This window comes from Leucopleurus acutus (genome assembly GCF_964270905.1).
Source record: "Leucopleurus acutus genome assembly, chromosome: 10".
Taxonomy (NCBI): Eukaryota; Metazoa; Chordata; class Mammalia; order Artiodactyla; family Delphinidae; genus Leucopleurus; species Leucopleurus acutus.
The window spans coordinates 43,776,389-43,796,736 of NC_139153.1; the positions used below are offsets into that span (position 1 = coordinate 43,776,389).

General features: G+C 43.2%; 1 protein-coding gene across 2 annotated transcripts in view; it reads right to left on the minus strand.

Moving 5' to 3' along the window:
- SCN11A (sodium voltage-gated channel alpha subunit 11) overlaps positions 1–20,348 on the minus strand; it is a gene marked incomplete at its 3' end in the record, with an annotated part of 126,098 nt that overhangs the window by 24,825 nt on the left and 80,925 nt on the right. For both annotated transcript variants that reach the window (XM_082848755.1, XM_082848756.1), the window contains 8 exons: positions 18,455–18,584; positions 17,190–17,428; positions 12,676–12,861; positions 10,045–10,413; positions 8,007–8,438; positions 5,365–5,484; positions 4,486–4,600; positions 1,983–2,137 (listed from right to left, as the gene is read on the minus strand). In XM_082848755.1, the coding sequence (XP_082704881.1) occupies positions 1,983–2,137; positions 4,486–4,600; positions 5,365–5,484; positions 8,007–8,438; positions 10,045–10,413; positions 12,676–12,861; positions 17,190–17,428; positions 18,455–18,584 (1,746 nt within the window). The remainder of the gene's footprint in view (positions 1–1,982; positions 2,138–4,485; positions 4,601–5,364; positions 5,485–8,006; positions 8,439–10,044; positions 10,414–12,675; positions 12,862–17,189; positions 17,429–18,454; positions 18,585–20,348) is intronic.

The following is a 20,348-nucleotide window of genomic DNA, read 5'->3' on the forward strand; positions in this document are numbered from 1 at the left end:
GCGTTTGCCCAATTGAAGAGCAGGCTGATATCAGCAACTGAGCTTTGGAAGCTCCCATAATATAACTAGGCCATTTCCTAATCCAGGAAGCTCCCATTATTAAGTAGTTGCCCAAATCAGAGCTTCTCAAACTCTAATGAGCCCCAAATCACTTAGGTTCTGATTCAGCCGGCCTGGGGTGGGCCCAAGACTCTGCATTTTTAATAAGCTGCCAGGTGATATGAGGCTGCTGGTTCATATGCCACATACGGTGGTGAGGGACTAGATGTTTCTTGTCTCCATTTCTCTATAAATACGTGTAGTGAAACAGGGCCTGGGTCCCTCTCCTGGAACCCCCTGCATTGTGTGCTCAGTATCACTGCTCAGCCTACGCTTGCCTCATCTGAAGGCAGATGAGGACTAGGAGGATTGTGTGCCCTCTGCTACTTTTCTGATTATAAGTTTTCTCACACGGTGCATGGGGTGTGTGTCTGTGACCTTGTGACAACACCACTGCTTTTCTACTGACTAACACAGGGCGTGGCAGACAACAATGACCATTTGTGGAATAAATGCAAGAACGCTGTCTTTTGGAAGTGTAGACAGCTGGTGAGATGTAATCACCAGAAGATTACAGGGAACCCTACAGGGTGAGCGATAAAAATTAATGAAGGGAGTTCTCTGGGATGGTCTTAGGGAAATTTTCTTTTTTGTTTCAGGGACAATTTATATTGCAGTAAGCAGGTAAATGGGGATGTCTGTTGATCACAGGCTCTGGTGGGCCCCCATGTGTGCTCCTCTCCTTTCACCTAGAGATTACACAGGTGTAAAGCACTAACCAGGAAGGCAGGGGTGTAGGAACAAGACATGTCCTTGTCCCTCCTAGCAACTTGTGAAATGTTCTGTGACTCTAAATCCATAAGGGATAGCTCAGTACTCCATTCACTTGACATGACAAATAATAAGAGAATTTAGTTTTATATTATGGCCATTTTAAGAGGAGACACAGAACATAATGGGAGGGAGAGAGAGAAACATGTAGGTGATAAGAGAGAACACACTGTTGCCCAAGGTGAGGATATATGTGCAGAGGAGGAAAGATGGACTACAAGGTGAGAAGAGAGAGGAGAAAGGAGTTAATGACTATATGGCTAGGGAGGCTGGTGGATTTAGTTATTTCCAAACCTCACTGGAAATCACACCATACCTCAATTTAGAAGGATCTGTCATACACATAAAGTGGTATCTCTTTGTCTCTCCTCTCAAGGGATCATGAGTGGTGAAAAATACCAAGGCAACTTATATCCTAATCTGGTCCCTGTTGACTTCTCCTCCTAATGTTTTACCTTTTAGAAAGCAGCACTATGGTCTTCAGAAAAAAAGAGAATAGGAGCATTGCCGTCTAGAGGAGGAAACGTGTAGGATACAGTGAAAATGTCTAGAAATCCTCCATGAATGATGGACAGACTTGGAGTCAAGGGCAAGACTCCAATAGCCACTTTAAAGTGCCTATTTGGGGACTTCCCTGATGGTCCAATGGTTAAGACTACACACTTCCATTGCAGGGGGCACGGGTTCAATCCCTGGTAGGGGAACTAAGTTCCCGCATGCTGTGTGGTGCAGCCAATATATAAAGAAAGGAAAGAAAGAAAAGGAAGGAAGGAAGGAAGGGAGGGAGGGAGGGAGGGAGGGAGGGAGGAAGGAAGGAAGGAAGGAAGGAAGGAAGGAAGAAAGGAAGGAAGGAAAGAAAGAAAGAAAAAAGAAAAAGTGCCAATTTGGGTCATCCTTCCCACAGGTAAAGCATCTTCGGCTTGGGGATTTCCCAGTTGTAGCATTCCTCCAGAACTTGTTGTGCAAAACCCTGTCCCCTAAGGGGATACAACAGCAGAGATCCCACTTCTTCTTGGTCTCCCCACATTCACAGCCCAGTGAGGGGCCAAGTCAGAATGAAGCCACCCAGCTGCCTTGATCCCCAATGTCCCCAACAAGACATGATAATTTACCAGTGCCCCACTGCTCAGCAGAATCACAAAGATAATAAAGCTCTCAAACCAGCTGTGTTTCACTATTTGGTAGCAGGTTTTCCGCAGGTTCCACCAAATGATCCAGGGGAACTTCCTCTTGTCCATAGTACAGCATGGAGAGCAGCAATCCAGGCCTGCAAGGAATTAGCATCACTATCATTAGTGTCTATAATACATGTGCATTAATAGCCCAACTCTTCACCCCTCCTTGTACACACCATGTGAGTGGAGTCTTTTTCCAACCCCTTGAATCTGGGCTCAACCATGTGACAACATTTGGCCAACAGAGCAGAACAGGAGTCATAATGTGCCAGTTCTGACTCAGTGAGAAATTCAACAAAGATATAGAACTATAGGAAATATAAAAAAGAACCAATCAGAACTGAAGAATAACTAAAATGAAAAATGCACTGGAGGGAATTAACAGATTAGAGGATGCAGAAGAATGAAATCAGTGATCTGGAAGACAGGGTAGTGGAAATCACCCAATCAGAACAGCAAAAAGAATTTTTTTAAATGTGAAGAGTTTAAGGGATCCCTGAGACAACATCAAGCATACTAACATTAGCATTATAGGGGCCTCAGAAGGAGAAAAAGGACAAAAGACTTATTTGAAGAAATAATGGCTGAAAACTTCCCTAATCTGGGGAAGGAAACAGACATCCAAGTTTGGAGATTGGGAGCACAGAGGTTCCCAAACAAGATGAACCCAAAGAGATCCATGCCAAGATACATTATAATTAAAATGTCAAAAAATTAAAGATAAAGAGAGACTCTTAAAAGCAGCAAGAGAAAAAGAACTAGCTTTACACAAGAGAACCTCCATAAGACTGTCAGATGATTTTTCAGCAGAAACTTTACAGAGCAAAGGGAATGGCACAATAGATTCAAATTTTTGACATTTTAATTATAATGTGTCTTGGTGTGGATTGCATTATTATTGTATTATTCAATTCTTTCCTACATTTTCTAAGTCTTCGTTGAAGTTCTTACTGGAATGAAGTTCATTTTCCTCCCTAGTTTGGTCAGAATTCTTATGATCATCTCTTTGAATTCTTTATTAGGTAAATTACTTACCTCTGTTTCTTTAGGGTTTTTCCTGGGGTTTTATTTTGCTGTTTCATTTGGAATACATTTCTCTATCTCCTCATTATGACTTTCAGTTTTTGTTTCTATGAACTAGGTTAAACAGCTACCTATCTTGGTCTGGAAGGAGTGGACTCGTGTGTGAGTATCCCGTGTAGATGGCTTGCACCTGGCAGCTTTAGCAGGGTAACTGGGGCTGGAGCTTGCCAGGGGCAATCTCTGGGGAGCACTCCTCCTAAGTCCACCCAGGCTGGACAGCTGGGGTTAGAGAGGGCTTGGGCTGGAGTCAGTCCCTGGGGAGTGCTGAGGCCAAGGCTGTCTTGGTGGGGTGGCTAGAGCTGGAGTGAGTGAGGGCTAGGGGGAGTTCTAGGGGTAACTCAAACAAAGGTGCTCTCTGGTGCCTCTGACCCCACAGAGGGCTCCAGTACTTCCCTGCTCATTTGGGAGAAGCTCTAGGGTTAGTACATGGATTTCCTTCCAGTATAGTCTAGATGCCCTTTAAACTGCTGTTTTCTTGCTGCATCCCAAGGTAGGTGAGTCTGTGCTCTGGCCCCGTAGCCATATTCCTTCCTACTGTAGGTCACTAAGTTGGGGTGGGATTCCCATGGATACCATGTCTCCGTCTTTCCTACCTGTTTCTATGTGGTCTTTCTATGTGCAGTAGCTGTTCAATCAACCCTCAGGTCTTTTTCAGGAGGAACTGCTCTATAAGTAGGTGTAGAGTTGGTGTGTCCATGGAAGGAGGTGAGCTCAGGGACTTCCTACGCCACTATCTTGGACCCTTGCTCCCAGAGAAAAATCTTGAGAGATGAGTTGAGGGCCTGGCAAGGGCTCTAGTCAACCCCAGACTTATGGTCAAGTTCTCTTGGTCTATGACCTCTAGTACATCCTGACAATTGATGCACTGGGAACTCTACCAAGTGGCAAAAATACCGGCCCAGTGGGCTTTCTGGGAAAGTTTTCTAGATTTTCTGCCCTGGTACTTGGGCTGTACAAGTTGACCCCACCTAAATCAAGAATTTCCTGAGGGCTTCCCTGGTGGCGCAGTGGTTGAGAGTCCGCCTGCCGATGCAGGGGACACGGGTTCGTGCCCCGGTCCGGGAAGATCCCACATGCCGCAGAGTGTCTAGGCCCGTGAGCCATGGCCGCTGAGCCTGTGCGTCCGGAGCCTGTGCTCCGCAACGAGAGAGGTCACAACAGTGAGAGGCCCACATACCGCAAAAAAAAAAAAAAAAAAGAATTTCATGAAATGGTCCCAAGAATCCAGGGAAGACTCTTCACTTTTGTCTCCAGTAGAAGCAGAAAGAAGGCATCTATCAAAACCATAGATCTTCAAAAAATAACAGAATCCCACCCAAATATTCCATGAACTGAATGTAGGAATACTGCCACTTACCTTTGGGCAAACATCTCTCTGGTTCCTTTTTGGGAACCATTTCAAGTACCCGCCTAAAGGGATCCTGTGGACCAGTGGTGCTACATTCTGAGAGCACACTCGTAGCATCAGACTTCTGTACGTCAGAACAAAGAAAGGGGGAATCACTTTCCAACACCCTCTGTCACCATGGTTAATACCTAATACCTTATTTTATGACTTTTTATGCATGAAATTAGCTAGGCAAAGGTATGAGGGGTGTCTAGAAAGTATACCTCTTGTTGCGTTCTTTCCTAAATGTTCTGACCAGCCCTGACTTCAGGAAAGAATTCTCTAACTGCTCTCCCTTGGTTGATGAAAGATAAGGCACATGAAGACACAGTGCCTCAACCTTTTCCTCCCTCTAAATCTTCTTACCTGATCTGCTGACTAACCCCAAATATGGAAGCCAGGTGATGAGAAGGATGCTACTTTACTGAGACTGAAACTGTCAGCTACCTCAACTCCCAGAATTATAGGCCTAGAACAGTGTTTCTCGTTGATTTTACCCTCCAGTAGACATTTTGGCAATGTCATTGATTTTACCCTTTAGGAGACATTTTGTCAATGTCTAAAGACATTTTTTATTTTTACAATGGGGGGATGCTATGGGCATCTAGTGGGTAGAGGCCAGAGTACTGCTGAACACCCTATAATACACAGAATAGTCCACATAACACAGAATTATCCTGTCCCAAATGTCACAGTGGAGAGGTTGAGAAACCCTGGCCTAGACCTTTGCTTAAGATCTAATTCTGGCAGTTTGCCTTGTACTAATCTTGATATTTTTCCACAGTGGCTATCTTGGAGAAGGTGTATGGATGAGCCATGTTTCTTCTGGGAACACCCTGGGAAAATTACCTTTCGGGGATTCTGTACCGACAGATAAAGATCACCTTCAGAGAATATGTCCATTTCCACACTCTGAGCTCCTGGACTGGTGGGCTCCTTGGTCTTCTGATGGAGTTCACTGGCCTGACACTGAGAAACCCCGAGTAGAATTAATATTCCTCCTGGACATCTCACTTGAGATGAAACAAGTTTGAATTCTATTTGGTTTTCTGTTTGTCATGAAAATTATTACATTATTAACATTTTTCGCTTTACTTTTGAAAACTGATCCTGGAAAAAGTCAACATAAAATAATTCTGGAACACTACTATAGGAAACAGATAAGAAAACTTACTCATAAGTAATATAATCAAAACAATATGGTTTGGATACAAAATTCACCAAATAATTAAGAGGTGAAACTTACTGTAGCCTTTCAATTCAATGGCAAAATAATAAATTGTTTAATAAATGGTACTGGCATAATTAGTTATCGCTGAAAAAATATTACAATGTCAGAATACAGTAAAAATTAAAATCCATAATCATTTGATATTCTGATATAAAAACAGATGTATAAAAATATTAGAAGAATAACTAGGAAAATAATATTTTACTCTGTTGGGTACAGAGGGTTGGCTTAGCAAAATAGGTAACTGAAAGACATAAAGAAAATATGAAAATATATCACAACATAAAAATAAAAACTAAATTTTGTCTTATGACCTGCAGCTAAATCCAAGAAGGATATATGCAAAGTCACACCTTAAGTAAAGGTTTCATCCTAAAATCTATGTGAGGGTTCCTGTGAATCTGACACTGTAAGGTCATGATTTAAGAACACTTTTCCCCTTTGAACATATACACACAATAAACAGGTACACATTATCTATGGACCAGACACAGAACAAAAATATAAAGTAATAACAATTTAAAGCATGTAGCAGGTAATGGTGAATAAAAGTGCCCCGTGTGAGGAAGGAAACCACAGTTATGTCCAAAGCTTGAAACTATGGGCTGGGTTGAAGTTCTTGCACTTAAGAGAGAAAGTCAAAAGAAGCTGTGGTTTTGTGACCACCTAGAGGGGTGGGATAGGGAGGGTGGGAGAGAGGGAGACGCAAGAGGGAAGAGATACGGGGATATATGTATATGTATAGCTGATTCACTTTGTTATAAAGCAGAAACTAACACACCATTGTAAAGTAATTATACTCCAATAAAGATGTTAAAAATAAATAAACAAATAAAAGAAGCTGTGGCCAAGGCTTGGGATTACAATTATACAAAGCTGCAAACCTAGAGAGGAAGGAGGAAGCACAGCCTCAGAAACAAGACCTGGGCAATGGGAGCCACTGGTTCAGTGACTGGATCTGCAAAATGCCTAGTATCACTATTAGACAAGAATCCCAAGTTGGCAATACAAGACTTAGTTCTGAAATGGATCCTCTAGGAGGGTCGATTAAAGATACCACAGAACTTAGACTGCAAAGAGAGGGACAGATCGTCCCACAAAGATGAGCTTTCAAATTCACACTCCAAAATGTATGAGGAGACAAACATAAAACCAGTAGACCTCAAAAATTAGCTACAGGGAGGTGAATTTACTTGAGAAAAAAGTGAAATTAGCATAGTAATCTGAAAGCATCATGAAAATTAACAAGTTTAGAATTTAATTTAAAAAAGATATACAGAATTTCGCTTCCTGGATAGTAAAGTAAGAAGCTCTGCAGACATGCTCCACAGGAAAATTAACATAAGTGGTGGAAAGTATTCGTAAAAAATCATTTAAGTTTCTGGAAATTGTCCTAAGGGCATACAGCAAATGAAGAAATATTTACTAAAAAAACTACACATTTCAGTAATAACAGCAGGAGTCTATGTCACTTGAGCCATGATCTGCTCTCTTCCTTCCCACCCCCAGCTCAGTTTGACAGAAGCTCCACTCTAGGCAGATGTGACCAAGAAGATGGGGCTCCCTTTACCCTCAGCTCCCAATCAAGAGATATGTATCTCACCAGAAGGTGCAGGTTACCAACTTTTCTCATCTCCTCCAACTCTGAGTTGAAGAGGCTAAATTTCTGGTGAATGTGGCCAAGAAGTTGGATTTCCTTTTTCAATTCAGTTTCTACTCATAGGACAGAGACTCTATTCCAGGTTCAAAAGCTTGAGAATACCGGGGTGCTGATCACCCTTACTCTAGCTAGTTTGCAGGGCAGAGGTTCCATGAAGGAAGAGGGAAGCTGAGAGATGAGAGACTACTGCCCCTCCGAGTACCAGGGGTAGCGGCTATGGCTAAGTGATCCTTCCCAGGGTGGTAGGCAATACATAAGAAACAAAATCTCTTTTTGTGCTATTCATTTCACCTTCCACACTCCCTTTCTCACCTTTCAGCCAATTCAAACTCTATACTTCTTCTTTTAGGGCTCAACCAAAGGCACTTGATTCCCCTGTTGCCCCAGCCCACTCTGATCGTGTTCCCCTCTGAACTCCTCTGACACCGCCCACCTGTGCCACATGTGCAGGACCATGATCAGAACCAGCCCCGGATGTGCAGCTGCCACATTTTATACCCTTATCATCTCTGCATAGTGCTCAGAACAGGGCAGGCAACCAGTGCCCTATGGCAACTCTAGCTTTGTACAACCTCTATGTCTACGTGTGAACCTTCATACCTGTTTTCCAGCCTCAGGTTGTGTGATAGGCTGTGCCTTATCTTCACCAGGGGATTCAGCATCATCTTCTTCCTCTGCTAGTGGGGCCAACCAAGTCCGATCATGCCCGACACTCAAGGTCTTTGGTGCGGAAGTCAGTACACCAAACTCCTCCCAGGTCTCTGGGCCCTTTCTCATCTCTGTGACCAGGGGAATGACACCTTTGCTCTCTGCCTCAGGGCCTTCTGTCACCTCTTCTTCCTTTGGTAAATGTTGTCTCCTGCACCACTTGGTACAAAAATGCTCAAGAGAGCATATGACAAAACAAAAAGCCCGGCAGAACCGGTCCAAGGCTAGCTGGACTTTGGTTTTCCTGACCTCTCCTTCCAAGTGTCCATCTCTCTCCTCATTGCTGAAGGAATTGAGCAGCAAGGCAATGAAGAGGTTGAGTACCTGGGAAGGGGCAAAGGGAGGGGGGACATAAGGAGAATGAAAAATTTAGCAAAGGAAAGAATACAGTAGGTTTCCACAACAACTTTTCCCCAAGACCCAAAACAAAATCAAATGAGAGTTCTATGTCCTTCTGCCTCCCAAGAAAGTTCATCTGTAAAATAAATAAAAGGAGAGAAGATTGAGGAAGTAATAGGGACATCAAGATAAGACCAAAGAAAAACTGAAGTTAAAGGGTGCAGACAGACATATCCAGTCTGTCTGCGTGTAAGCAGCACATATTGTAGAACCTGGCCAGGGTAAGGCTGAATGGCGAAATCATGTGGCAAAATCAAAAGTGGATATTCCTTGGGGATCAGCCAGAATCATGAGGTTGGACTTTCTCTGGAATTGCCCACAGGGATATGGGTCTGATGTCTAAGACTGCTGTGCTAGGAGGTCCTCTCCTGTCTGCACAATTTGAGAGATGGTATACTTGTGCAGGCTTTTTTTAATCTCTTTTGTTTGTGGCTCTCGCCAGCTCAAACATATACAGCTCTCTGGGAGAAGTGTCTTGTGGGTGTTAACGGGTCTAGTCACTCTTCCTCAGCTTCACCAGGAGAATTCCCAGGTCCGAATCTTTGCTCAAGCTCTCCTCTATTTGCTAAGTCCTCTTTGCATCTTAAGTGCCCTTCTCAAGTACTGTGTCTCCCACAAAGCCTTTCTTAGTGCTCCCTTCCTACTCCCTTGGGTGATACCCTGCCCTTCTGATCTTTCGTATCTCTTACTGTCTATCAACATCACTTATTAGGTATTTAGGAGAGTTAATTTTATTTCTATGTGGATTGCTAATTATATTTGCATGATAGCCCCAACTCAGTTCTGAAGAACTTATGCTCAGGTATCCCTGTCTGTCTCCTGTTTCTTCATACCCTCACTGGTGTACACCTAATTAGCCTCTCCATAAATAGCCATGTTTCCAGCTGCAAGTAACAGGCTCAGGGCAGCTTACACAGTAAGAAAATGTCACATGACAAGATATTTGAAACGTTTTAAACAGGGGACCAATTATGACCCGACAATAGGTTTGTTCCACCTTCCCTCTATCTTCCTCAGTGCTTACTTTGTCTTAGTTTAGTTCTTCTCATGGTTGTATAATGTTTGCAGTTCTACCAAGAGTCACGGTCATAAAAGGTCCAGAGGAAGAAAAAGGACTACTTTTTTTTCCTCATCCCTCCTTCCTCCTCCTCCTCCTCTTCCTTCTCCTCCTCCTTCTTCTTTTAAACACCAAGAAACCTTCCTCAGTGGACATCTCTTTACATCTATTGAACAAATTAAGTCAAAAACCCCTACCTTGGCCAATCAATGGCGATCTGAATAACCACCTGGAGTAGGATAGACATTGGGACATCTTTATGAGCACTACGTGACAAGGTTTTCTTTCATGCTTACCGTACTGTCTTCAAACAAAATTCAAATGCAGATTTTAAAATATTATATAACATTACATTTATAATACTATACTTAGAGTAACAATTTTCACTAGTGAAGTGTTACAAAAGAAGTCAATGCATTTGTTTAGTCCATGTATTTAATACAATGACAACAACAACAAAACTAAGACACTCACCACGAGTTTTCCTATCACCATGATCAACAGAAACACAATAATGCACAGTGCTTGGTTAGCTTCTTGCATACATTCCCACATGTTTTCGATCCATTCCCCACAGAGGATGCGGAATACCACCAGAAAGGAGTGGTAGAAATCCCCCATGTGCCAGCGTCGTAAACATGGGACTGCAGGGTCATGGGACTTTGAATTACTCTTTATGCAATTGAATTTAGAGCCAAAAAGCTGCATGCCAACTACTGAGAAAATAAAGACCACAATGGCCAAGACCACAGTCAGGTTTCCAAGGGCTCCAACGGAATGGCCGATTATCTTAAGCAGTGTGTTTAAAGTTGGCCAGGATTTGGCTAACTTGAAGACCCTCAGCTGTAAAAACAGACAATAAACAAAAATGGAAGAAAAGCCAGTTAAGAACAAATTCCATCTGCTCAGCTATAATTTAAATGACATGTTCCCAAACCACAGCATTTATAACTTTCAGATCCATCCTAAACATGGTCACCAACTCCATGTCCCAAGCTAATATTCACCTGTATCTACTTTTTGTTTTAAAAATGGAATATTTTGCTCTAAGATTTTAAATGATAAAGACTTTGGGATCATGATGGTGGAATTGAGCATACATGTTTATTAAATATAATGAATGTATTGGAACCGTATATAATATACCAAGGGTCAAAAACTTTGGCCCCAGGGCCAAATCCATCCCATTGCCTGCTTTTATATGGCCTGAGAGGTAAGAATGTTTTTTACATCTTTAAATGGTTGGAAATAATTTTTTTAAATATTTCATTACACATGAAAATTGCATGAAGTTCAAATTTCCATGTCCATAAATAAAGTTTTATTGGAACACAGCCACACACATGCGTTCTCTACTGTCTACAGCTACTTTTGTACTACGATAGCAAAGCTGAGTGGTTTCGACAGAGACCATATGGCCTGTAAGGCTGAAAATATTTACCGTCTGGCCTTTTACAGATAAAGTTTGCTAACTCCTGTATTATACATTTGAGGTCACAAGTTTGAATCTAAACTTCATAAGGATGACAAGAGTAACATGATGTTTTGTGCCTAGGAGAGAAAAGGCAATCAGCCAGTCAAGACACACTCTCTTTTTCCACGAGAAATTTTCTCCATGGAAACTTACAGACCTTATAGGAGACAATAACCTTAGAAAAAACACAGCAACTAGTTTCATAGATTATTTCTTATATTAACTTTCAATGTAAACCAGTGGTTTCACTCCAAAGTACAATCCTGTTAAGTATCAACTATTTGGGGGGTGGGGAGATACTGCAGGTCAGTAAGACTTATATCACAAGAGAAGGACCACAACTGTCTACTTAGAGGGGAGCTGAGGGCATCTCAGGGAGAAACTGTGGTTCTGTTCTTATCCACAGGCAATGCCACAGAGCTCCTTGCCTCATAGCATGGCTGTAATAAGCCTAAACAATAGTAAAGCAAATGTAATTTTGCTCACCCAAGCACCAATAAAACTTTAGGGAGCAGCCTAATAATGCCTGACTTTAAGCAGTGTGATTTCTAACATATGCCAAGTATAAAATGTATGCTTAAGTAACTGAATCAAATGTCTTATTCTACAGGCTTAGAAATCCTATCCATGCCAAAAAAAAGTAAATCTCTGAAAGGGGACAAGAGGTCACCTTTTGTGGTTTCCTTATTACCCTCCCACATGTGATTTCTCTGTGATTTCTGTCTATACCTCTTGTGGGGTCTGCCACACTCCACTTTACCTCATGGTCATTTCTGGGCCTGTCTTGTATCTTCCCTAGACTGCAAACTCCTTGTAGGCAGTGTTTTCCTCACCTTTGAACCTTCCCTCATGTACATATCAGGTGCTCGGCAAAGGTTGCCAGGATGCCTCCAATGGTTCGTGGATGGAGGGCAAAGACTACAGAAAAGGAATGTGGTACTGGCAGCAATGAGGAGGGACCCTGTGAGATAACACCTGCAGGCAGCACCCGACCCCCGTCCTGGGCTCTGTAGTCTACACCCACTTGGTGAGCCCAGCTGTGAGGATGCCTGGCTCAGAGCTCTGTGGGGGAAGAGATCATTGGAGGGGTTCTACACGAAGCAAGGAGCAGAGTCCTGATACCAGAAGACACAATTTTGCATCTGGTTGCCTGAAGGATCATCTTGTGGAGGGAGAGGGAGGAAAGTAGGGGTTCACCTGAGAGAAGACGCCTTGGGACTCACAAAGGTATTAAAGGCCTGGGTGGGAGGAGGAGTGCAGTTTTGGTTCTCAGGTTAAGGTAAGATGGTAAAGTTTAATCCAAACTAGCTACTGAACTCACTCAAGACTCTTCAATCCTGTCAGATAAGTTATTCAGTATAGGACTTCCCTGGTGGAGCAGTGGATAAGACTCTGCGCTCCCAATGCAGGGGGCCCAGGTTCGATCCCTGGTCAGGGAACTAGATCCCACATACATGCCACAACTAAGAGTTCAAATGCCACAACTAAGGAGCCTGCCTGCTGCAACTAAGGAGCCCGCCTGCCACAACTAAGACCCGGTGCAACCAAATAAATAAATAAAGAGCTGGTTAAATTGGATTATCATCCTGACAGCCCCTTAAAAAAAAAAAGAAGGAAAGAAAGTGCCTTACCACTCTTAAGGAACGAAGTGACATACAACTTTGTTTTCCTGGACACATACTATTTATTATCACCTCTGCAAAACTCAGAAGAGCAACAATGCTGTCAAAAATGTTCCAGCCTCCATGAAAGTAGTGGTAGGGATCCAGCGCAATGATTTTTAGGCACATTTCAGCCATGAAAATGCCAGTGAAAACCTACAGTGAGACAAAGAAAAATGAGAAAAGGAAGCTACCTCTTCTTGGAGATACACTTTTAAGAATGGTCCAAGGGAATTACAGAGGTTACAAAGAAATAAAATGTATTCTCATGCTTGATACAATATGCCCTGCAATCCACACACAAAAAAAACGTTTACCACTGTAGTATGAACCTCACTCTACCTTTGCCCCTCTCTCTGCCCTCCTCCATGGCCTCCACTCCAGTGTCACCAAGCTAAGAGACATCAGGATGGAGAATAAATATTATTTTCCATTCTGTTAAAAAATAAAGCAAAATTGACTTCTTGGTAGATGGCAGAGTAATAGGAAGTGTCAAGCAATTCCTCCTCTGAATTCTCTTTAAGATACTAATAACTCTGAAGTGGGGGGGGGGGTACACAACAGCTCTGAAAACTAAAGATAAATATCGTTCATAAACCAGAATGCAGGAGGAGTTCACCTAACCATTCAATCTCAACACCTTGATCAGAAAAAAAAAAAAAAAAAATTAAAAGGGCCCAGAGCAGAGAACTGAAAAATACTACCAGGCACAGAAAAATGTCTTTGAGCAACCTGATATAGAGGATAAACCCTAGATTGGTTATGGTTGAAAGGAAGATTAGCGAGTCAGAATATAATCCTAAAGACTCACTAGAATGCAGGGTGCATCATTCCAGAACAAAATATCAAAGAATTAAAAGGAGGGGCAAGAGCTTAAAAAGCACTAAACTATGTCTTTTCCGAGGGGAAAGTAATTCTCTGTCTTTAACAATTAGATAATACAGGCTTAAGAAATTTGCAAAATGTAGCATAGTAGCCAAATTCAAAACTAAATCTATCTTCTATTCTTTGCAGAAGATAAAGCAAAGCATTCCTTCATAGCAAATAGCACTTTCTCTATCACACATACACACACACACACACACACACACACACACACATTAAATAGAAATGAGAAAAACAATAGTATGAAAATAATAGAGTAATATGAAAAGGGTTAAAGTCTTTTAAAATGTCCTTTTTTTTGTTGTTATTGTTGTTTTGTTTTGTTTTGTTTTTTGTGGTTCGCGGGCCTCTCACTGTTGTGGCCTCTCCCATTGCGGAGCACAGGCTCCGGACGCGCAGGCTCAGTGGCCATGGCTCATGGGCCCAGCCGCTCTGCGGCATGTGGGATCTTCCCGGACCGGGGCACGAACCCGTGTCCCCTGTATCGGCAGGCGGACTCTCAACCACTGCACCACCAGGGAAGCCCCCAGGGAAGCCCCTAAAATGTCCGTCTTAACAGGGGTCCCCAACCTCCGGGCCACAGACCAGTACTGGTCTGTGGCCTGTTAGGAACCAGGCAGGAGGTGAGCGGCAGGCGAGCGAGCGAAGCTTCATCTACTGCTCCCCATCGCTCGCACTACCACCTGAACCATCTCTCCGCTCCACAGTCCGTGGAAAAACTGTCTTCCACGAAACCGGTCCCTGGTGCCAAAATGGTTGGGGACTGCTGGGGCTTCCCTGGTGGCACAGTGGTTGAGAATCTGCCTGCTAATGCAGGGAACACGGGTTCGAGCCCTGGTCTGGGAGGATCCCACATGCAGCGGAGCAACGAGGCCCGTGAGCCACAACTACTGAGCCTGCACGTCTGGAGCCTGTGCTCCGCAACAAGAGAGGCCGCGATAGTGAGAGGCCCGTGCACTGCGATGAAGAGTGGCCCCCGCTTGCCACAACTAGAGAAAGCCCTCGCACAGAAACGAAGACCCAACACAGCAAAAATAAATTAATTAATTAATAAACTCCTATCTCCAACATCTTAAAAAAAAAAAAAAAAGGTTGGGGACCGCTGTGTTATAAGGCTCTCCTCTTTAGTTCTGGAAACAGCAAAAACAACCCCTAAATGATTAAATTTCCTTATTAAAAAGTAACACGTGATCTATTTTTATAAATAATTCAATGACTTACTATTTATAAAATACATCCCTAAAATAAAATGACACAAGTTAAAATAAAAGGATAGGCATAAATAAACACAGAATAGGCAAATAAAAAGAAATCAAGGGTGGCAAAGAAAAATCAAAGCTTATACCTATCTTCTCCCTTTAAACCTTGCTGCCTATTCCTGCCCAGTGCCATAACCAGCGCCTAAAAGCAGGCAGTGTTGCGCATGCCAGTTAACTGTGCTGGACTGATCTCCATCCCCTTTTGACCCACTCTTCCTCCTCCTGTCTCCTTCAAGCTTTAGATGTCTGAGCCCAACAGCGTCCCTAGATGCTTTGGGACCATTGGTTTTGCAATCCAATTCAATTGCTAGTTATGACTTCTTGGGAGCTCAATGTACTCGCTTGATTCAAGCAATTCTGAAGCCTAGAGAGTCCATTTCTAAGTCTAGTCCACAGAACTCCACAGGCCAGCTTAATCCTGGTCCATCCATCAGACAGGAGAGGTCTGAATGTGTTCTTTCAAGCTCAGGGCTCCAAGGCCTCCTTGCACCACCAACACGAGGGCACAAGAGGAGAGGTGGCTGCCCCTTTTTTTGCATGTCTAGGGAATGGGGCACATGGAACAGATGCACAGGCTACATAACCAGCTCTGCATGTTTCTCTTCAATTTTCAGGATCCAGGGTCCAGCTGCTGCCTGTGTTCTCAGACACCAACAATGTCTCTGTGAAGAAGAATGTCACTTAATTTGCCAGCTTCCAACTGTAAAATGCAACTTCACCTCAGCATCCAGGATACCTGGTCAGTGGGAAATGTGAGAGGCAGGCTTTGGCTATTTCCCACAGTTGGACCAGCAGATGAAGTGATGGACAGACCACCTTTGCAATTGGGAAGCTCTGTCCAGGGGGATGACTCTGGGTTCTTTGAGTATTCTCTGGAATTTATCCAATAACTCCATCTACCAGAAGATGCTGAAAGATGGGTCCTGCTAACTCTGTCGAGGTAGGGACTGTGGCCCTGAGGGCACAGCATTCTGCCTCCAAGTGAAACTAAACCCTCAGGCCATTCTGGGACACCTCAACAGGAGAGTGCTAAACACCCTGGCCTGGAGCCCAGAAGATGCCAGCCTGTTAGAAGGTATTGTGTGTGTTAGCTTTATTGTGCAACATGGAATCTAATCTGACCTATGCACACCCACAGGGCACTTCTTCCCCAAAGGCGGTATGGGAAAAAGAACTTAAATGCAGACTGTCTGTAAGGAGATCCACCCTGCTCTTATACTGCAGTTCCCTACTCTTCCTGCATGGGATGTGGAACCAAGGGTAACAGGCACCTGTCTACAGTTCTGCACCATCCTAAACCTGATGCATGGAAGCATCTCTGTGGACCAACTCCTGATTCAATACGTACTGTGGGTTCTTGTCAAAGTTAAAAAAAAAAAGGAAAATTTAAAAATACCTACCTACATACATACTGCCTGGAAATACTCTGCAATGCTAAAAATGATCATCTTTGCTACTAAGACCATAGGAAATGAGTTTCTTCTTTGTATTTCCCTTCTTTGTATTGTTACTTATTTTTAAAATTAAAAAAAACATACATTGCTTTTTAAATTAGAAAAATAACATAAAACTGTAAGAAGAAAAGGCTAGACATTCTGGTAAGATTTTTAGCTAATTAACTCATTAGCAAATTACAGTAGAACATTCACTAGGTACTTACTTATTATTTCTGATATTTGGGAAACTAATTTTCCCTTGGGCCTTCTGCAGGAGCTATTAATTAAAGTGAACAGTTCTTGAAAAATCTGCTCCCCTATCTTAATGTTCCCAATTTAACTGAGAGTAGCTTCATCCAATAACAAACACACTGAAGCAAGCTCAAGTCTGGAACCCCACACCCACCCCACCCCACAAGCCTCTCACACCTACTCCTGGGAAAGAACCTCCTACAGCTTCCATGCTCTGACTCACCTTTCCAGGGAAAATAACACTTAGTAATGGCAGTCACACTGTTTTGTGACAAATGATGTCATCAATATCACTGGGGACCATGGTACTCATCACCATGGATCTCTGGATATGGTTAATGTTTTCTTGATTATCCAAAATAGTTGACCGTTTAAGATGTCTCCTTGCTTCTGTCTTACCACTGAATGACCCTTTAGTCATCCATTAGATGACTAAAGAAACACCTCAACGTACTAGAGGGCGAACAGGGGCCCATGGAAAATTACTAAAATGGGTAAAAATAAAATCCTAACTGTCATCTTTTCCCTCTACTCCACCTAAGAGGACCAAAGACCTACGTTAGGTTAGGCCACTCACAAAATGTTTAGACTTTGCAAGAGTTATAATTCAAAGTTTGAAATATGTTTTATATTTTAAAAAGCCTAGAGTTACCAAATTCCCTCTGTATAACATGTTCTCAAAACTCTGGTCCATTTTGTAATGCTCCATGGCCAAGAAGAGAGTGTTGATTATGATGCAGATGGTGATGGCCAGCTCAGTAAAGGGGTCAGTCATCATGGTTCTCAGGGCCTTCTTAATGCACAGCCACCGGGGGCTACAGTCCCACACGAGGTATTTGGATGCCAGGTTTTCCCCACATGGGAGGCAAGGTTCCTGTGATTTTTCTTGTTCTGGAGAAGGAGAATTGAAAGAGCACTTGAGGAGTTAGGTCTGAGCCAGTCTGGCTGTTCTTTGCCTGGGTGCATTCCTTCCTCCCTCTTCCCTAGCATCTCCTGTGCTACAACATGATCAGTCAAGAAGGGTACTGACGCATAGCTAGGAAGGTTTCCCACACTCAACTTCCATGTGGTATAGTCAAGTACTTCAAGTCTTTATACTTATATTGAGAATCTGGGAGCAGGGCCACACTGTGGGAGATACAGATGGGGAAGTCAACACTGACTGGCTATGAACCCATGAGAGAGAAAGACACAAGCCCAAGTTATGTTCACTCAAGGAAGACCATGGTGACGGCTGTACCAGAGCACAGGAAGCTACCAGGGCTCAGGGGAAGGGGAGATATTCAGTCAGGGGCATCTATAAGCACTGAAACAAAAGGCATGCTATCAGTTGGTTGAATTCAGGCCAGAAGGCAGCTGCACCCTGATTTCCACACAATTTCAAGGCCTCATGAGATGATGCAATAGGCTCAAAAGTGCTAAGAACCCATTTGATCCCATTCTTGCTGGGACTTGAGTCCTGCCCTTGAACACGAACCCCTCAGTTTGGTCCCTGTTGCCTCCTGTTAATCAGGTGCATCAGATGTTTCCAGCCTGCATACGCAAGTCTTCTTCTATTATTCATGTCAGATCCCTATTCTAACTTCAATGACAACTGTAACCTCCTGGAAACTTCTATGTCTTCTCTTCTTTGGCTGGCTATCATTGTCACTGAAACTTCCTGTGACTGCCTGGCCTGAATGAGAAGTCCCGTTGGTGCGCTTGGTCCCACCACTACCTAAGTGGCAGCTCAGGGTGGGCCCAAAAGGAAGGCCTGCTTCTTCCAAGCCATTTTGCTCACATGCTCCAAAGTAGCATGGGGAGTCACTCTGCAGGAAGTACAGTGGGTTGCAAAGGGCTTCTGGGGGGCTGGAGAGAGGGAGAAGGGAAGGGCATCCTTGAAGTTAGGCTCCCCCTTGGTCTTGGAACAGAACTTACCGTGCATGGTGATGGTGAGGATGCTCACAGCGCTCAGTGCTCTCTGCCTTTGGAAGGGGTCTCTGTGCTCATCACAGTGCTCCACTGACAGATTCTGGGACAGTCGTTTGGTTTGTTCAAGTAGGTGTGGCTATAAGAGAAGGCATGGTGGACTCTCTAAGGGAAGGGGCGACCTCTCCTCAAAACTTGACAAACTGTTTCAATGCCACATGCAGCGAAGATGCTCAACTCACTTCAACTTCATGGCATGCCAAAGGTGCAGTTTTCTTAATTCACATTTAATAGATAAGAGAAATATGGTTTGAACATTCATATTTCTTATGTATGCCCATTTCTAGAGTCTAGAGTTGTACCTACAGAAACATTTCTTTCGCTGTGTTTTATTCATTGTCAACAAAGAGCAAAAAATATTTTACAAAAACGAATGCGCAATGGTTCAGGGTATGAAAACAATAAAAAGTGCGATTTAGAAACAATGTTTGCGAGGGGCAGAAGTGGTGTATAAATTTAGAAAGGTGGATTGAGGCCACATAGTGAAGTGCCTTGAGTGGCTGCTTAAATAGATTTTGAAATAGTCAGTAACTAAAAAGAACAGTCAAAATAAATATCACAAAATCCATATACTAAACTTCAAGCACTCAGGCTATGTCTAAGAGCTTATTGATTCTCATCTTACCTACAACTCTAAAGTATCTAGAGATTAAAGGACATAAACCTTCACCTATCCAGAAAACTCAGGTATCCGTAATTACTTATTCCCCCAAAGTTCTGACCAACCATGGCCCCAGAGGGAACTATCCATTTCTGAAAAGCTATTCTAAAGGGAGCCTGTAGTCTTTCTATAGCTATTTCCTATTCTAGCTAAAGGGAAAAGACACTTTATGTTAGGTGTCTGGGTCTTTGTCTATTGCTTTGTGAAATGAGGAAAAACTTGCAAAATATTAAAAAATATATGCAGTCTCTTGAATATGCTGTGATCTGACAGCAAAGAAGCCTCTAAATCATGAGATCTTGCCCTGTCACTCCATCAGAGAACTGCTCAGAGCAGTGGGTGAGGTCCATGCATCTACTTCTACAAAGGCCCTTGACCTCCCTTTCCCCACCCCGGGCTCAAGCACACACACCCACCTCCTGCCTGCTTCATCCTCCCCCTACCTCAGTAAAGAGGCTCTAGCCATTATTCCCTGGCCTGTATCACCAACATCTTCCTCTCTTTTGACTTCTCTTCTCCAGAATTAAAACATGTTCAAACATCCCCCACCTTAAATGATAAGAATAAGCTTTCTTTTTCTACAGTACATCCTTCCATAGCTTCTTTTCTGCATATCCTGCTGCCTACTCAATAGCCTGACTTGAATGCCCCATAGGCACCTCAAAATTGGCACATGCAAAACTTAGCTTGCTATCTTCCTCGCCCCCAGAACATGCTCTTTGCCCATCTCAGTAGATTACCCACCAACAAGTTGGCTACCCAAGCCATAAACCCCACCCTCTACATCTAGTCAATTGCCAAATCTTTTCCTCTGCAGATCACTGTAACCTGTTCATCTCTCTTTATCCTCACTGCCCTAACCATAGTTTAAGCCATTGTCACCTCTTACTTGGATCACTGCAACAACTTCTTAATTGGTTGCCTCCAGTCTCGCACTCCTCCAATCCCCTCTCTTCAATGCATCCAGGATTTCCACAATGTAAATCTAGTCATATCACTCTTCTGCTTAAAACCTTTCCATACTGCTTACCACTTGCTCTCAGTGTAAAGAATGAACTCCTTAGCTTGGCTTCAAGGCTTTTTATTATGGTCCATATCTTACCACTAAAGCCTCTTGCCACCCCCCCAACCTCATCTCACACACACACACGCGTGCGCACACACACTTGCACATTTTCTACT